The sequence below is a fragment of the Anabrus simplex genome, chromosome 1 (genome assembly GCF_040414725.1).
Source record: "Anabrus simplex isolate iqAnaSimp1 chromosome 1, ASM4041472v1, whole genome shotgun sequence".
NCBI lineage: Eukaryota > Metazoa > Arthropoda > Insecta > Orthoptera > Tettigoniidae > Anabrus > Anabrus simplex.
In genome coordinates this window covers 152,403,539-152,423,924 of record NC_090265.1, presented here as the reverse complement: position 1 = coordinate 152,423,924, position 20,386 = coordinate 152,403,539, and the positions used below count along the sequence as shown (strand labels likewise).

General features: G+C 38.0%; 1 protein-coding gene across 2 annotated transcripts in view; it reads right to left on the bottom strand.

The window, feature by feature from the left end:
- Nucleotides 1-6,325: 6,325 nt before the first annotated feature.
- Nucleotides 6,326-20,386, bottom strand: part of MED27 (mediator complex subunit 27) — a 102,018-nt gene continuing 87,957 nt past the window's right edge. Inside the window, exon 6 of one of the 2 annotated variants that reach the window (XM_067139539.2) lies at nucleotides 6,326-6,574. In XM_067139539.2, coding sequence (XP_066995640.2) covers nucleotides 6,440-6,574 — 135 coding nt within the window. In that variant the 3' untranslated portion in view covers nucleotides 6,326-6,439. The remainder of the gene's footprint in view (nucleotides 6,575-20,386) is intronic. The other variant, XM_067139532.2, reaches the window with a different exon arrangement.

Genomic DNA, 20,386 nt, shown 5'->3' with positions numbered 1-20,386 from the left:
TAAGGTACAGCCCCAGCATTTGCCTGGTGTGAAAATGGGAAACCACGGAAAACCATTTTCAGGGCTGCCGATAGTGGGATTCGAACCTACTATCTCCCGGATGCAAGCTCACAGCCGCGCGCCTCTACGCGCACGGCCAACTCGCCCGGTGTGTCCGTGTATTCACCATGTGAGGGTGCAGATGAGGATGAAGTTGACATGTTTTATGAAGCATTGAGTGACATCGCGGTCAGGGTCAACAGCGAGGATAGAATAGTGCTAATAGGCGATTTCAATCCGAGAGTTGGGAATAGAACTGAAGGATACGAAAGGGTGATTGGTAAATGTGGGGAAGATATGGAAGCTAATAGGAATGGGAAGCGTTTGCTGGACTTCTGTGCTAGTATGGGTTTAGCTGTTACGAATACATTCTTCAAGCATAAGGCTATTCACCGCTACACATGGGAGGCTAGGGGTACCAGATCCATAATAGACTAAATCTTAACAGACTTTGAATTCAGGAAATCTGTTAGGAATGTACAAGTTTTTCGTGGATTTTTTGATGATACAGACCACTATCTGATCTGTAGTGAACTAAGTATCTCTAGGCCTAGGGTAGAGAAAGTGAAATCTGTCTGCAAACGAATAAGGGTAGAAAGTCTCCAGGACGAGGAAATTAGAGAGAAGTACATGGATATGATTAGTGAGAAGTTTCGAACAGTAGACAGTAAGCAGGTTCAGGATATAGAAAGTGAATGGGTGGCATACAGGGATGCTGTAATAGAAACAGCAAGGGAATGCCTAGGAACAACTGTGTGTAAAGATGGGAAAAGGCAAACATCTTGGTGGAATGATGAAGTGAGAGCAGCCTGTAAATGTAAACAGAAGGCTTATCACAAATGGCTCCAAACAAGGGCCAAGGCAGACAGGGATTGGTACGTAGATGAAAAAAACAGAGCGAAACAAATAGTTGTTGAATCCAAAAAGAAGTCATGGGAAGATTTTGGTAATAACCTGGAAAGGCTAGGTCAAGCAGCAGGGAAACCTTTCTGGACAGTAATAAAGAATCTCAGGGAGGGAGGGAAAAAGGAAATGAAGTGTTTTGAGTAATTCAGGTGAACTCATAATAGATCCCAGGGAATCACTGGAGAGGTGGAGGGAATATTTTGAACATCTTCTCAATGTAAAAGGAAATCATCATGGTGGTGTTACAAACAGCCAAGCTCATGGGGAGGAAGAAAATGATGTTGGTGAAATTATGCTTGAGGAAGTGGAAAGGATAGTAAATAAACTCCATTGTCATAAGGCAGCAGGAATAGATGAAATTAGACCTGAAATGGTGAAGTACAGTGGGAAGGCAGGGATGAAATGGTTTCGTAGAGTAGTAAAATTAGCGTGGAGTGTTGGTAAGGTACCTTCAGATTGGACAAAAGCAGTAACTGCACCTATCTATAAGCAAGGGAACAGGCAGGATTGCAACAACTATCGAGGTATCTCATTGATTAGTATACCAGGCAAAGTATTCACTGGCATCCTGGAAGGGAGGGTGCGATCAGTCGTTGAGAGGAAGTTGGATGAAAACTGCTACGAGAGGAATAGGCAGTTGTGTTTATGTTTCGTAGATCTAGAGAAAGCATATGACAGGGTACAGAGGGAAAAGATGTTCGCCATACTGGGGGACTATGGAATTAAAGGTAGATTATTAAAATCAATCAAAGGCATTTATGTTGACAATTGGGCTTCAGTGAGAATTGATGGTAGAATGACTTTGGTTCAGAATACTTACAGGAGTTAGACAAGGCTGTAATCTTTCACCTTTGCTGTTCGTAGTTTACATGGATCATCTGCTGAAAGGTATAAAATGGCAGGGAGAGATTCAGTTAGGTGGAAATGTAGTAGGCAGTCTGGCCTATGCTGACGACTAGGTCTTAATGGCAGACTGTGCCGAAAGCCTGCAGTCTAATATCTTGGAACTTGAAAATAGATGCAATGAGTATGGTATGAAAATTAGCCTCTCGAAGACTAAATTGATGTCGGTAGGTAAGAAATTCAACAGAATCGAATGTCAGATTAGTGATACAAAGCTAGAACAGGTCGATAATTTCAAGTATTTAGGTTGTGTGTTCTCCCAGGATGGTTATATAGCAAGTGAGATTGAATCAAGGTGTAGTAAAGCTAATGCAGTGAGCTCACAGTTGCGATCAGCAGTATTCTGTAAGAAGGAAGTCAGCTCCCAGACGAAACTATCTTTACACCGGGCTGTTTTCAGACCAACTTTGCTTTACGGGAGCGAAAGCTGGATGGACTCAGGATATCTTATTCATAATTTAGAAGTAACAGACATGAAAGTAGCGAGAATGATTGCTGGTACAAACAGGTGGGAACAATGGCAGGAGGGTACTCAGAATGAGGAGAGAAAGGCTAATTTAGTAATGAACTCGATGGATGAAGCTGTACGCATAAACCGGCTTCGGTGGTGGGGTCATGTGAGGCGAATGGAGGAGGATAGGTTACCTAGGAGAATAATGGACTCTGTTATGGAGGGTAAGAGAAGTAGAGGGAGACCAAGACGACGATGGTTAGACTCGGTTTTTAACGATTTAAAGATAAGAGGTATAGAACTAAATGAGGCCACAACACTAGTTGCAAATCGAGGATGGTGGCGACGTTTAGTAAATTCTCAGAGGCTTGCAGACTGAACGCTGAAAGGCATAACAGTCTATAATGATAATGTATGTATGTTGTTATCATCATCATCATCATCATCATCATCATCAACCTGATTTCAGCCAAACCATATAATGCAACAAAATATCCAAATCACAACCAACTTTTCCAATGGTTTCTAAAGTGAATTTGTTTACTTTGTTCATATCTAGAGAAGCATTCCTGCCCCTTCGAAGTATATTTCTTTCCATAAAATAAAGTGCAGCACATGACATGTGCCATAAAAGAATATAAAACAAAGGAGACTATGTTATTTTATTCTTTTCCAATCTGACCCAAACAGAACTTACCATTTAGACAAAGAATAATGGGTATAATTTCTTTTTTTCATTTAATTAAAAACCTTTCTGTTATGAAATTTTAGGCATCTTGAGTAAAATTTCCTAAAATATCAACTGAATTCTTTTTAATGCAAATCACAACGTCCTGCAGTTTCTCAGTGAGAATATAATGGAGTTAGTTATAGGGGTATAAGAGAAGAAGACTGAGACCAAGGAGACAACGGTTAGACTGTTTACAATGATTTAATGATAAAGAGATGTGAAACTAAATGAGCCCACAGAGCTAGTTGGAAATAGAGGATCAAGGAGGCACTTAGATAATTCACACAGGTGTGCAGATTGAATACTGGAAGGCACAACAGTTTGTAATGGCCCAGTTTTAAGGCCAAATGCCCTTTCTGACCCCAACCCTACGTGGAGAGGATGTACTAACTACTTCGTGTTTTTGTTGTGGTTCGTTGTGTGTAGATGATAAATTTATATTATGATGCAAACAAACACTGGCCTCGAGCCAGAGGAATTAACTATACACAGTTAAAAAACCCAGCCTGGCCAATAATCAAGACTGAGGCTCTTAGAACCAAAGGCCACTATGTTAACCAGCCAAGGAGTTGAACATTTGAATTATTATTATTGTTGTTATTATTATTATTATTATTAATTTATAATTGAAAGAAAATATTACTGTTATATTCCCCTTTATATACTGGTTTCATAATTAAATGTTTTAATAATAATGTTAGTAGCTTTACATCCCACTAACTACTTTTTACGGTTTTGGGAGATGCTGAGGTATCAGAATTTAGCCCTGCAAGAGTTCTTTTATATACCAGTAAATCTACCGACACAAGATTGACATATATGAACACCTTCAAATACCACTGGACTGAGCCATGATTGAACCTGCCAAGTTAGGGTCAGAAGGCCAGCACCTCAACCGTCTTAGCCACTCAGCCTGGCAAATTATATGTTTTATTTGTGGTGATATACAAATGCAGAGATATGTCATTTTGCAGTATTTTTATAAGATTCTCTTTAAACTACTTAATTTGATGTCAAAAAAAGTAATTTATTTTGTAATTGTGGTGATGTACAAATGAACAGATATGCCATTTTGCAGTATTCTTCTATGATTCTCTTTAAACTACTTAATTTGATGTCAAAAAAAGTAATATATTTTGTAATCAGCATGGATAACATATTATAGTATTTGGCAGGACATAGTACTTTGGTACTATACCAGTATACTTTATATCCCCTTTGTTTAAAATGCCTACTTTTGAATTTGACAAGTATATGCCCATTCCATGAATAGGATGCAATTTTCAACAGGTACAGATTAGTTAATAAACAAGACACAAAGTACAGATATTAATAATAATAATTAATGTTATTTGTTTTACGTCCCACTTACTACTCTTTTACGGTTTTTGGAGACGCTGAGGTGCCGGAATTTAGTCCCGCAGGAGTTTTTATGTGCCAGTAAATCTACCGACATGAGGCTGATGTATTTGAGCACCTTCAAATACCACTGGACTGAGCCAGGATCGAATCTGCCAAGTTGGGGTCAGAAGGCCAGCGCCTTAACCGTCTGAGCCACTCAGCCCGGCAGTACAGATATTAGCAAGTGTCATTTGCAATAGTTTGTACTAAATACTCAAAATTATTTTAAAACCAATAGTATGACTCAGGCCGCTATACAACAAATTCATGGGAGTACATCACTGTTGAAGGAAGGACTACTGTATATTAAGATGACAACATAGCGTAAATTTTTGCAAGTTCAGGGTTAATCCAATCCAATTACTTTTCACGATCACAGAAAAGTCAGCATTGCAGTGTAGGAGTAGAGTGCCTGCTTCTTACTCAGAGGCCCAGGATTTGATTTCCGGCCAGGTCAGGGATATTTACATAGATCTGAGGGCTGGTTCGAGGTCCACTCAGCCTACGTGATTACAATTGAGGAGCTATGTGACAGTTTAGAGAGCCAAAAATAACAGCCGAGAGGATTTCTTGTGCTGACCACACAACACCTCATAATCTGCAGGCCTTCGGGCTGAGCAGCGATCACTTGGTAGGCCATGGCCCTGCGGGGCTGTTGTTCCATGCGGTTATGGTTTACTACAGAAAAACATCATAACATACACAATTAATTTTGTGCTAAAAAGCAAACGAAAATTAAAGAACAAACAATAAAACCTTTTAAAACACGCTTCCCTGGGTTATGCAAATCTGCCTCTCACTAGGAGGTCCCAGAATCAATTCCCTGTATTTTTGCCTGGATCTAAGGGCTGGTTCGTGGTCCACTCAGCCCAGGTGAGAACAACTGAGGAGCTACCTAATGGTGAGCTAGCCAAAAATAATGACCAAGGGGATTTGTCACGCTGACTACGTGTCACCTCATAATATGCAAGTCTTAGGGCTGATCACCCATTAGGTTTGTAGCAACATTTTATTTGTTTTGTGATAACTTATTTCTTGAAACATTCCCATACATTCAGAGCTGGTTTTCTGTCACAAGTTACAAGAACAAAATTGAAGTCATCACTGTGAGAGTCAATATTGCTCAACATAGCACATTTATCACTAGAATGTAAATGTCTACCTTTTCTCAGATTCATGCTTTAAAAATAATATATCACACACAATAAAAACTCAATCTTCAAGAAATCTGTACAGAAGTTCACGCAATACTCCAATGTTTAATTTTTTGACTTCCAACATATCCATGTTGGTACATGACAACTGCGTTCCTTTGGGGAAAATATTGGAAGAAAGTGCATAAAAGTTTGAACATAGGAATACTTTCTCTTTGAGAGCCACAAAAACAACTACCAGGAAGAACACTAACACATTCAAAAACTGGCCAAAAGATAGCTGTAAATAATAGAAACATATAATGCTGTCTCCCTGTTAACATAGCCAAAGCGACATGTATCACTTGTTGGTGGAGTGCTGATATCGGAGTACAAAGAGTTAACACAGATATATAACAGTGCACCATCACTAATATTCTGACAATAGGAACTAATCATGGAAAATATTCAAATATACAGGCCTGAACCTCACCACCTTTATCAGCACACATCACAAATGAGCCATACTGCAAAATGGGAAGATATATTTCACCCTCTTCATAATGACAAATTTAAGATTTTGTTTCTGAGTTAGACAGGAGAAAAATCCAGTTCACAGAATGAGCATTTAATATATGGAGGAATAACACATACATTTTTCTTAGATCCACACTTAATGAGTAAAGGACAACAGCATATACCAAATACTATTATCATCTGATCCGCACGTTGTCAAGTACCATCTCTTCCCACAATATATACTGAAAATAATTAATTGAAACAATATTAAGCAGGGCTCTGCATCCATTACTTGATCTGTCTTGATTTATATCGCCTGAAAATCACAAATAATGCTGATATCACCACTTCATTTCTTCAAATATGATGTTGTGTAACAACACTATGACTGTAGAAGTTAGCCTTCTTCAAGTAGACAATTTTCTTTTGTACACTTTCAATGTGAGGTGCAAGATGGAGAACGTTAGCACACCCAATATGCCATGGAACAATCTACAGGAGAAAAAAGTATACCAATTATAATAGAAAAATATTTGATTTACTGTCTCAAAAACTATAAAAGGACAATAAATAACATTAAAATTTCTGGCATATTCTGAAAAACAAAAAAATTTCTACACATATAAAATAAGAGTTCTGTCTGTAACAATCCTCAGAATTAAATAAAGAATGGTATTTCTGTATCAGTCGTGTCCACAGTAACATGGAAATGCACTTTTTAATTTTCCATCATCTGTGTGTGTGTGTGTGTGTGTGTGCATATCACGAGAAAATGGCTGAAGAGAATTAAATGTAAATCAGTCTGTAAAGTCGGGGAATAAGGCACTACAATCTAGGCTATATATCATTTTGTTCACATTAAGTGAAACGATAGTTTAGGAGAAGACCTAAAATGTAATTCTCAAGAATCTATGTTATTAGTAGTCCTATCAATAAATATTACATAACTTAAGTCATATAGAATTTAATTTCCGATCATTTATATCTTATACATTTTGACCAAGATAACAAAAGATTTTCATGAATTTCAATTTTTTTTTCAAAGTCCATATCAACGCTGAGTCACAAGAAAATGGGTGAACAGAATTTAATGAAAACTGATGGGGAATAAACTGTTGGGGAATAAAGCACTACAGTCTAGAGTATAAATAATATTATTTATGCTGGATGAAATGGTAGTTTAGGGGAAGGCACTTAAAATACAGTTTTTAAATGCAGTAGTCCGTTATAAAGAGAATACATAACGGTGAAAAATTTACTTGCAACAACGGATTGTCATTATATCCGATTTTTCGTAAAAGTCGGTAAAATCCCATATACGCATATACATTAAAATCGGTACGAAATGGCAATTGGTTTGTTCAAAACTTCAGTTTCCGCGGATGATATCCACACTATGGCTTGCTAGATCGTTATTTTTTAAAACCGGACACTAATTGAAAGTGTATGTTTAATTTCATTCTGAAAAAAAGTTATAGTATCACTCCAGAGGCCTCTGTGGAAAACGTTCCAGTTTTCTTCTTCAAACAGCGTCGCCTAACCTAACCATATATGTATCATGAAAACGTATTTCAAGCGCACATAGAGAAATGATAACCTTCTCGCTACAAAAATACAACTGAATGGCCTTTCCGAAATTTAACTAGACGCGAGAAAATATCAACTATCCTCTGAATCAGTCATGTACTCTGCTATATCTTGAGGTGTATAACATTTTACTTAATTTCAGTAATTAAAAATTATGCGATAGTTCATTTCAGCCTTTCTTTCTAATGACTTACAGTAACACCTGCTATCAGCCACATTACTTATGCATTTGTTACGAAAACGTGTTATCCTCTTTCATTTTGAATTTTCTTTAAGAGAACAGCAGTCGATGGGCATTAATAATCGACTCCGATGTCACCTTTGAACGTCGAGGAGAAAGAGAAAACGATACGGTACCGAAGATGACTGATCGCATTTTGTGGCAAATGTTTCTGTTTTCTTATTCAAACAGCGTCACCTGACTTAACTGTACTATATGTAGCATGAAAACTTATTCCAAGCACCAGTAGAGAAATGATAACATTCTCACTATAAATTTATATGGCCATAGCCTCTCCAAAATTTAACCAGATGCAAGAAAATTTAAACTAACCTCTGAAATCAGTGATGTGACCCGCCATATCTTCAGGTGTATCACATTCTTACTTAATTTCAGTGTATAGTATCAAAATTAAGTGATCGTTTACTTAGCCTTTACTTCTAATGAGTTAACTGCTATCAACCAAGTTATTTACGCATTTGTTACGAAAAAATGTTCTCCTTTTCATTTTTTTTTTTTTTTTTTTTTTTTTACGGAACAGCGTTAGATGGGTATTACTGATCAACTCCAACATCGCCTTCGAATGTCGACGAGAGAGCTCGAAAGTGCACACACCGAGAGAATTATACTGAAGCTCGCATTTTGTGGCAAATGCTTCAGTTTTGTTATTCAAACAGCGTCACCTAACCTAACTGTACTATATGCATCTTGAAAACTTATTTCAAGCGCCAGTAGAGAAATGATAACTTTCTCGCTATAAATTTACACAATAGCCTTTTTGAAATTTAACCAGCCGCGAGAAAGTATAAACCTAACCTCTGAAATCAATGATGCACTCTGCCATACCTTGATGTATCTCATTCTTACTTAATTGCAATGTTTAGTATTAAAATTAAGTGATTGTTTACTTCAGCTTTTAGTTTTAAGAGTCAACAACTTCTATCGGACACATTTACACATTTATTACAAAAACATGTTCTCCTCTTTCATTCTCATTTTTCTTTACGGAACAGCAGTCAACGGGTCAATGACTGCGACATCACCTTCGAATATCGACGAGAGAGCTCGCAACTAGACACAGCAAGGAAATGATACCGAAGATGATCAATCGCATGCAATATAATCGCTGGGTGCTTAATGTCAGCAATGGAAAAAGATCACGCACACTTAATCGCTCGTAATAACGGACGCGTCCGTGATAGAGCTCTCACTGTAACTGAAGGATAATACACAGTTTAATATAATAATTTTGAAGGGACAGACAAAAAGTGTCGTTATAATGGGGTTCTTGTTGTATGCTGTATTCGTTATAGTGGACTTCACAAGTATAAAGAATGAGAGTTTTCCACTTAATACTTTGTTATATATCTAAAATATTTCAATCACATTAAAACACAGTACCGGTTTTGACCTGTTAATTAGGTCATCATCAGCTGCTGATTGTACAATGTAAAACATTACTTAAACTAAACATGAATGCCACACATTCCAATAAAATATAACGCTATAATGTAAAAATATAAAACAGGGTACAGCTCTTGAAGTCTAAATCCTTGTGTCATGTGAATGCCACGCGTTCCCTTAAAATATTATGCTAAAATGTTAAAATCAGGGTACAGTTCTTAAAGTCGAAAAAGGCTCTGACATCCTTGTGTCAACTTTAAATGTCTTGTGCTGTAATGCCAACATTATATCCAACAGTCGTACAAGGTAAAATCAACAGTGCATTGATGGGCTGCAAATATGCAGAAAAACGTTATGTTCACTAGTATATGGGCTTGTTTATCAGCAGAATAATGGACTGAGGATGAGCACAAGAACCTATAAAACAAGAACAGAACCCCATATACTACTGAATATAACGTTTTTCCGCATATTTGCGGCCCAACAATGCACTTTTGACTTTACCTTGTACAACTGTTGGATGTAACATTGGCATTACAGCACAAGATATTTAAACTTGACACAAGGATGTCAGACTCTTTAGACTTTAAGAACCGCAGCCTGATTTTAACATTATAGCATAATATTTTAATGGAAAGCATGGCATTCACATGACACAAGGATTTTAGACTTCAAGAACTGTACCGTGTTTTATATTTTAGCATTACAGCATTATATTTTATTGGAATAGGTGGCATTTATGTTTAGTCTAAGTAATGTTTTACACTGTACAATCATTACTGAATAAGCAGGTTCATCAGTAGCTGACGATGACCTAATCAACAGGTCGAAACTGGTACTGTGTTTTAATATGATTGAAATATTTTAGATATATAATAAAGTATTGATTAGGTGGAAAACTCTCAGTTTTTATACTTGTGCGCTCAAACCATCAATATGGACAATGAAGCTGATAGATTATAGTGAACTTCTACTGTACCTATCGAAGTCCAAGAACCGGTAACTATCTCCATAGACTGTAAAGAGAGCTGCCATGCAGATAGTTTTGGCAAAATTTTAGAGGCTTTGTACACCGTCAGTACTTTCTCAAATATTAACCAGACACTTTGCTTTTCTTTATACCGGCAAGTCCCACTGTTATGGCAAGTCGCCTTTATACTGGAAGATCAAATCAAGATCAGCAACAATGAAAATAAATATGAACCTGCAAATGTCCGAGAGAGAGCAAGGAAGTGAGTATGTCACAACAAGCCACTGATAAAGAGTGGTGGTGGTGGTGGTGATTATGAGGCATACTCACTTATGTGCCTCAGAATCTGGGGAACAATGCAGGAGTGGACAAAAATGTAATCATGCACATGCTATGCATGGTGCGAACGACAAGTACTGGAGCTAGTTATTTTAATAAAATTTCTTCCCAGGCAAAATGCATATTATTCCTGGCTAGATATAAATTTTGAGCTGACAATGTTAGGGAGACAATACCACATACAAGGATACTAAAAACGATTTCAGCCATACCCGATAAAAGCTCAACAAGACCTGTCTTAGGGAAACACAGAGAGACAATTCAAGTTCTTGCTACATATATGGGCTGTGTCATTTGTCACAGACTACACAGCAATAACACTGCATCTTTTAGTACCTGTAAAATGGCAGGCATCGGAGAACAATAGATAACAAATGAGGATTTTTCATGGAGAGTGAACTTTGTAGAATCAAACTGTAACCAAACAAGTGATAATGGTGAAAGTGTCCTGTGTTCTTGTGTTTACACAAAAATCCTGTATAATATCAAATTGTCTGCCATCATCCATGGATAACCTGAATCAGTTCCACATCTAAGAAATAACGAATGCTGCATAGTTATAACTGATTCACACAGAGACTAGGACTACACAAATAGCATTTTATTCAACTGCCATAATTACCATCTTACTGTGCTCGCTGGGAGAGCCATAGAGCCAATAGTTACCTCTAGTGATGGTACAAGAAATTTTCACAACATGGCAATAAATCATCTGTTACTGCAATGAACTTCATAAATTACCATTTGCAAAACAAACAAATGATACTGTCTTATATAAAAGAAATGAGACGAATTACTTAATAAAATTGCCAGCCCTGTAGTCTAGGGGAAGCATGACTGTCCCTCACCTAGAGACCCTGGATTAGATTCCCAGCTGGTCAGGGATTTTTTACCTGGACCTGAGGCTTGATTCGAGGTCCACTCAGCCTATGTGATTACAACTTAGAAGCTATCTAACAGTGAGAAGGTGACCCAAGTCTAGAAAGTGAAGAATAATGGCTGAGAGGATTCATTGTACTAACCATGCATCATCTTGTAATCTACACCCCATCAGGTTGAGCAACAGTCACTTGGTAGGCCCAAGACCCATCAGGGCTGCAGCATAATGGGATTGGTTTGTTTCCTTTTAAAAATCAGACTATTATCTAAAAGAAACACATTTAGTTCCCAAAATACCCAGATATTTTTCATAGGATCAACAATGAAAACATGATCGCCCAGTCAACATACAAAATAAAAAATTATACTAATTATACAAGTTACAATATTTTTTACAATACATTTGCAACACTTATCATAAGTCGTCGGCTGAAACACGATCCGAGTATATATAACTTCTTCCTGCATACATTGGCCAGTTCAACTCAGTTTATGGATGTGTTTACGATGACTAAACATACTAATCCTGGCATAAAATATACGCCCACACAATCAATGGATGCAGGAGGGCGATTTGTAATTGACAGAGTTTTCCTGCTTGTCGCTTGGCCTCTTGATGTCAGTGGCGTTCTCTTTCAAACAAGTTGGCAGCGGTGGATGTAGTGTTCTGCCACAGAGAGCGGTCCACAGCACATTCTTCCCACATCTGTATATCTATACCAGTTGTCTTCATGATGTGCTTCAGCTGGTCCTTAAAATGCTTAAGTGGGGCTCCGTGAGGTCTACTGCCAGAGCAAATCAATCAATCAACCAATCAATACTGATCTGCATTTAGGGCAGTAGCCAAAGGTGGCAGATTCCCTATCTGTTGTTTCCCTAGCCTTTTATTAAATGATTTCAAAGAAATTGGAAATTTATTGACCATCTCCCTTGGTAAGTTATTCCAATCCCTAACTCCCCTTCCTATAAATGAATATTTGCCCCAGTTTGTCCTCTTGAATTCCAACTTTATCTTCATATTGTGATCTTTCCTACTTTTAAAGACGCCACTCAAACTTATTTGTCTACAAATGTCATTCCACGCCATCTTTCCGTTGACAGCTCGGAACATACCACTTATGATCTAGATGTTGATTCCCATAGGGAATCTGAAATATTTGTCCCAAATGAGTAAATTTATAATACCAATATAAATGGTCCATTATTGGACATTATAAATTTTCCAGCTAACTCATTCCTGGTTGCCAGCGTTTCGCCCCTGTGTGCTATAATGTCCAATAACGGACCATTTATATTGGTATTATAAATTTACTCATTCGGGACAAATATTTCAGATTCCCTATGAGAATCAACATCTATATCATCTGATGGCCAAGCAGGCAGCAATTTCTGGTAGTGAGACAAAGTCTCTCATAGTGCATTGGCACTGCCGGTGGCTTCACGTAGCCTACACAGTGGCCTCCACGGTATGCACTAGCCATGCATCTTGGTAGGTGTGCTAGGTACCAACTGATGAAACCAACCTAGCACACGGGGGCAAAACGCTGGCAACCAGGAATGAGTTAACTGGAAAATTTATAATGTCCAATAACGGACCATTTATATTGGTATAGCATACCACTTAGTCGAGCAGCTCGTCTTCTTTCTCCCAATTCTTCCCACCCCAAACTTTGCAACATTTTTGTAACGCTACTCTTTTGTTGGAAATCACCCAGAACAAATCGAGCTGCTTTTCTTTGGATTTTTTCCAGTTCTGGAATCAGGTAATTCTGGTGAGGGTCCCATACACTGGAACCATACTCTAGTTGGGGTCTTATCAGAGATTTATATGCCCTCTCCTTTACATCCTTACTACAACCCCTAAACACCCTCATAACCATGTGCAGAGATCTGTACCCTTTATTTACAATCCTGTTTATGTGATTACCCCAATGAAGATCTTTCCTTATATTAACACCTAAGTACTTACAATGATCCCCAAAAGGAACTTTCACCCCATCAATGCAGTAATTGAAACTGAGAGGACTTTTCCTATTTGTGAAACTCACAACCTGACTTTTAACCCTGTTTATCAACATACCATTGCCCTTTGTCCATCTCACAACATTATCGAGGTCACGTCGCAGTTGCTCACAATCTTGCAACTTATTTATTACTCTATACAGAATAACATCATCTGCAAAAAGCCTTACCTCTGATTTCAATTCTTTACTCATATCATTTATATATATAAGAAAACATAAAGGTCCAATAATACTGCCTTGAGGAATTCCCCATAAAGAGTTCACCATAAAGAATTTGGCGGGGAAGCCAGGTATCACCCATGCGGTGAATATGGCTTAACCATCTCAGCTGACGAGTGATGATTGTTGCCTCAATGCTATTTAGCTGCGCTTTGTCGAGAACTGCTGTGTTGGTCACATAGTCCTCCCAGATAATATTTAAGACGAATCTCATTTTCTGTTTGTGGAAGCGCTCAAGTTTTTTTATATCACAGCGATAGTGTGTCCAAGTTTCACAGCCATACAGCAGCGTGGAAATGATAACAGCTTTGTACACCATGAGTTTGGTATGCAGTTTTAGGTCGTCATTCATGAAGACTCTGTGCATTAACTGTCCGAATGCTGCATGAGCAGCCCCAATTCTTTTATCAACGTCTTGTTCACAGGTACACTGTTTAGACAAGATGCGTCCAAGATACGAAAAGTGATCAACCTGTTCCAGTGTTGTGTCTAAGATGGAAATACTGAACTCACGAAGTGTTAATCCTGGGGCAGGTTGTGCAGGTACCTTCATTTTCTTCACATTAATGGCAAGACCAAAGCGATCACATGCAGTTTTAAAGCAGTTGACTGACTGTTGTAGTTTTGCAGGTGTTAGAGCAGGAGATGCAGTGTCATTCTGTCATCCGCGTGACCAGAGTACGTCTTTGTGAGCGAAGTCTTGCCAGATTGAAAAGGCCTCCATCAAAACGAAATTTTATCTCCATGCCTAAGTTGTTTGCAGATGATTCATGCAGCATGGCAGCCATGTATAGTGCAAAGAGTGTAGGAGCAAGCGCACAGCCTTGTTTCAATCCATGAGTGATTGGGAACGAATCTGATAATGAGTTACCATGAAGAACTGTCCAGACATGCCATCATGAAGAGCTTGAACCAATTCCACATAACGTTCAGGACATCCAAAATGTCTCAATATTTTCCACATAGCAGATCTTGGTACTGAATAAAAGGCTTTTTCCAGATCACAGAAAACTAAATACAGAGGCTGCTGTTGTTCTCTGCATTTTTCCTGGAGTTGTCTAGCACAGAAGATCATATCTGTTGTGCCTCTGGAGGTTCGAAAACCACACTGAGACTCAGGAAAAATCCTCTCTGAGATAACTCGGAGCCGGCTTAATATAATTCTTGCGAGAATTTTACCTGCAATTGACAAAAGCGATATACCACGGTAGTTCCCACATACACTACGATCGCCTTTCTTGATGATAGTGATGATGGTAGCATTCTTCAAGTCGTCAGGTACTTCTCGAGTTTCCCAAATCAAGAGGATGAGTGTGAAAAGTCATGATAAGTATAAATAATGAATAAGCATTCCAAGTTAATGTCATCATCTCTCATCAACCTGCACGATGTTAACAGTTTACCAAAAGAACATACACCAAATTCTTGTCATTTTCATGGCAGTTTAATCCTACATTCAGTAAGTGGGAGGGAATTCTTCCATTTACATATTTAGAGCAAAGTCATTTGTTGACCTGAACATTTCTATTACTGGGATATATTACTTGCATATCTCAAAGTCTGAAAGTCCCATTACATACGGTATTTGCTATTAAGTTATCAAAATCTGGGAGAAACAGCTTAAAATGCTTTCTTGAAACTCAATACTGAGACAATGAAGGCCAAGAGTGAGAAGGGTTGACAAGACAATAATAAAGCTGCAACAATTTGTGCAGAGCCAGCAGCGAGCAAGTATTGAATTGTAGAGATTCGAAATAAGGAAGCTCTTTAGAAAAAGCTAGAAGCTGATCAACAATGGAGAATGCACAAAGTATGATCCAGAAATCGAAATGTGAGAATCTCCTGCATATTAATGTGTCTTCAAGGAATAAGGCTGTCTTAATTATGCAAAATGTGGAGAATTGCAAAGTGAAAGGCTGTGAAAGACCATATAGGGAGCAGAGTTTGGCATGCCAGAGAGTGTCTTTGACCACGTTTGTCAGCAGAAACTGAAGAGAAAAACTCGAACTGTGAGTGAACTTGTCAATAACTGTAAATAGTGGTTAAATAAATGTAGCTGACAGGAAAAACATGCTACCTCTCTGAGTAGTGATAGTTTTAAGGACCCTGATAACCCGCTACAATATTTAAGTTCAGACAGAGCCGGGATGTGCACTATGCTATATATTATCCGATTGTATCAATATACAAAGTTGTAACAATATTAAGTTAAAACAAGAAATACCAGATTTCTCCATTAATATTATTTGTTCTGCAAAACAACATATTAAAAGTCATGGAAAAATAATTTTCCAATCTAATCTTTTATGCCTTATAAGAATTTTTTACATACGAGTTAAGATGACATTGATTTTTATTGCTAAGTCCATTAACAGTTAGCACCACTGGTGTACAAATATTATTCTGTTGTCACGAACAAACTGGCGATTGTGTTTGTTGTCATGATTGTTTTCATAAGATGCAAAACTGCGTGGCCATTAGCCCCAAGTGGTCAGGGGCCTGTTCCACGAACGAACTTTGCAACTTTTCACTTTACACTTTGCACTTTTCAGTTCAGATTTTGTTCCACCATCACTTTTCAGATTTATATTGCAAAGTGAAAAGTGAAAAGTAAAAAATTAGGAATCTTTTCACTTTTCAAGCCTGTTATGTTCCTCCATTGGTACAGAAATGCAAAGTGCAAAGAAATGAAGTGAAAAGTTTTCACAAATCTTCCAAAGAGATGATTCCCTTTTCATCTGTTAATTAACAAGTATGTACACTAGTTTCTCGGCGTAGAATTTTGTTTAGTGATATAAACATGTTACGACATGAGCTTTTGTTAGCATCAAGTGAGGACAGTGATGAAGAATCCAATAAGAGAACGTACAAAGACGAGATTAATTTTCATAACCTCACTTCGACAGACTTTTGCGAATGATTTCGTATTAACCCAACACAGGCTGACTATATTCTTGAAATGATCGGTCATTTAATGAAACATGCAACAAAAAGAAGTCAATTCCTTCCCGAAAAAGAAGAAATTCTTATATGCTTATATACATTGGTTAGTAAATGGTGCCCAGCTGCACAGTGTAGCACCAATCATTATTTGCAGAACTATTACCAAAGTCGTAGATGTTATAGTAAATGTAATATTTCCTAACAGTATGTTGGCCTGATAATCCACATAATATAGCGACGGGATTTCTAATGAAGAGTGAATTTCCTTCTATGTGTGGATGTGTGACGGTACTCTCATTAACACTGATGTGAGTCATCATTTGAGAGGTTATCTTTAAAGTTGTCAAAAAGGATGTCACGTTTCTCCTTGACAACTTCCAGCACACCCAGCTTCTTGTAATACTAACCTTTCTTTCCTACGATAAAATCTTAAACGGTACCACAATTATACCGTCAAGTTCGCCACAAAAAGTAAAGCATTAAAATCATACAGAATTGGGCCTATATAGTTTGCTCATGGAATAAACTCGATTGGATCACTCATTTGCAAAGACTTTTCACATTGCGAAGAAATTGAAAAGTACGACCTAGATCATGGTGGAACAGAAAGACTTTGCACTTTGCAAGAATTGAAAAGTGAAAAGTGCAAAGTTGAAAAGTTGCAAAGTTCGTTCGTGGAACAGGCCCCAGGAAGATGACAATGACTATTAAAATGAGGGAAGAAAATGTGAAGGAACAATCATTCTCAGAACAAGGGAAAATGAAATCATGGGAGGGGGTTGAAAACCTAGGCCTTGAATGTCCTCATATTGCCAAGCCACAAGGAAATGAAATGTGATGGCCTACAGTGGCCTACGCTACTAAAACTGATCAACAACAACGTTATACTGGCCAAGTACTGTTGTTAGTTCAGATGTGTTCCATCTCTTCTGCTGCTACTCTCACCTCCGCTTGATGGCATTACTGTTGCAATTACAAAAACTAGCCTATTTACTATTTACTTCATTTCTGATGTTGTCCTTTCTAGTAGTTTGATTCACAGTTCTAAAGAATCTCATTTCCACACGTACAGCTACAAAAGGCCACATTAGTAAATCTGATCTGAAATCACAATAGTAGTTGTTCTGCCATGTTATTTACATCACAGATGAACGCTAGCTATACAGAGGGGTCCAGAAAAATGTAGATGCTCTTTGATAGTTAATATCTTTGGAACAAAATGACATATCGTTGAAATTCTTGCGCACTAGCATAGTCCATTGTTTTCTCAATAGATGATGGTCAAGTGAATGCCGCAACAATCTTGGCGCACATTTTCCAGCAGATGACAGTGCAGCAATGAATGAAGTAAGATTGTTGTTTGAGCAACGCAAGGCAGTGTTGAAGTGGTACTGGAAGTACGAAAACATGGAGGTACAACGGCAATTTTGTAATGTGTATGGAACTCTAGCTACCAATACGTACAACGTTTTATCATATTCAGGATAAATTTGAAGCCGACGGTACTGTTCAGGATGTGCATAAGGAAAGGTCTGGACGACCAAAAACATCAAGTCCAGCTTCCAGCACTGCGGTGTTGCAACATTTTACTAGGTCACTTCAAAAATCTGTGAATCAGGGTGCACGTGAAAGTGGGGTAAGCCGATCAATCATACGATGAATTCTGAAGGCTGCGAAGTGGAAAGTGTACAATCCAAGATCACTGCACACTATGAATGACGACAATCCGGATCGAAGGATGGAGTAATGAGAGTGATTTGAATACAGGCTTCGTGAGGATGAATGGTTTGCAGGGATGGCTATGTGGTCTGAGGAGGCACAATTCAAACGGAATGGTACTGTCAACCGCAACAACTGCGTGTACTGGGCTCCTGAAAATCCTCACGTTCATGTGGACAAACATGTTAATTTACCTGGTGTTAATGTGTGGTGTGGTCCGTCATTGCACAGTTTGATTAGCCCATTCTTCTTTGAAGGTACCGTAACTGATGAGGTGTATCTTCAGATGCTGCAAACATCAATTTTACCTGCCATCCGAGAGGTGTTTGGAAATGAAAGATATTACCTACAAAAAGATGGCACTCCGCCTCACTATCACAGAGATGTCAGAGCCCACTAGGATGAAAATCTACCTGGACGATGGATAGGTCGAAGAGGAGCTGCTGAGTACCCATCACAGTCTCCAGACCTTACACCTCTTTATTTCTATCTATGGGGACCTTAAAAATGAAGTTTATTGACAGAAGTCAGCTACACTGAACGAGCTACGATAAAGCATCGAGGCGTCCTGTGCTGCTATCACACTAGCAACACTGACAGCTGTAGTTCGGTCAGCAGTATCAACATTGCTTGGTTGTTAATGAGGGTCACTTTGAACACACAAAATAATGTTCCCCATGTGCAAGTATTGTAACAGTAAGTCATTTTGTTCCATTAATATTGACTATCAAAGAGCGTCTACATTTTTATGGACTCCTCTCTAGATGATGGGAGTCTACAAAACGTTCTGTTATTTATTCCAGAAGCTGAAAGCAAAGCTCAAGTAATACCATGGGGGTGAAGATGAGATATGGCAAAAGTACAACAGGCAGTACTTCAAGGCCATGCCACTTGGAAGCACTGCAAGGGGAAGAGTTGTGTCTTGATTGGCTGGCTTGGCCTCATGGCCTATGCTCGTAATCAGATTCATAAATTGGAAAATGACGAATGAGTTCTGTACGGTTTAATACTATAGTTATGAGAAGAAGTTGCGACGAAGAAGGAGCCTGTTAAATTTTCCAGATACGCTTAATGTCCAAGTTTTGCTATATGTATGAGTTCTGTTGTTTTGGTATTTCATTGTAAGCTACATGTAATCAGAATATGAATGCTGTGAGATGTTATTTTCTGCCAAAAAATGCTAAACACAGTGAAGGTGGGTTATGGAAATGTACTAGTAAATAGTGTATTGAATTATAATTTTTCATCCTTCCATTTCTTTGGTTTCAGTTTTGAAACTTTCTTTTCAAATATGATTTTCTTTATTTCAGAGAGGTAACACCTTGAGGTTAAAGTAGGTACTCCTGCAAGTTTCTAGCATGTACAAGTGGCTATTATATTGATATGACTGGCAACCTCAACATCAAGAACAAGCATTTTTATAAATTTCCTAAGGAAACAAAGAAGAATGCTCTGAAGCAGTGGAAGCATGTGTGTCATGTGAATGATGGTGTAAATTGTTTCAGTTTTTATGTTTGTGAAGATCATTTTCTTGAGAAGGACTTTGTTAACTACCGGTATACAAGGCACCGATTAAATTATGATGTTGATCAATCAATCAAGCAATCAATGATCTGCATTTAGGGCGGTCGCCCAGTTGGCAGATTCCCTATCAATTGTTTACCTCATTTTTACATTTATTTATAATTGTTTACCTAGCTTTTTCTTAAATATTTTCAATGAACTTGGAAATTTATTGAACATTTCTCTTGATAATTTATTCCAATCACTTACTCCTCGTCCTGAAAATGAATATTTGCCCCAATCTATCATCTTGAATTCCAACTTCATGTTCATATCAAACATCTAGAAATTATCCCCTATAATCCCTGTAATTTAGAGATGCCTGTGTAAAGTAATAGCATTGCAGAAAATAGAAATGGAGGCCTAAATGAAATTTCATTAATTTCACAAACAGGATTTGTAAATTGTAACCTAGATCTTTCAGTATTAAGTGATGT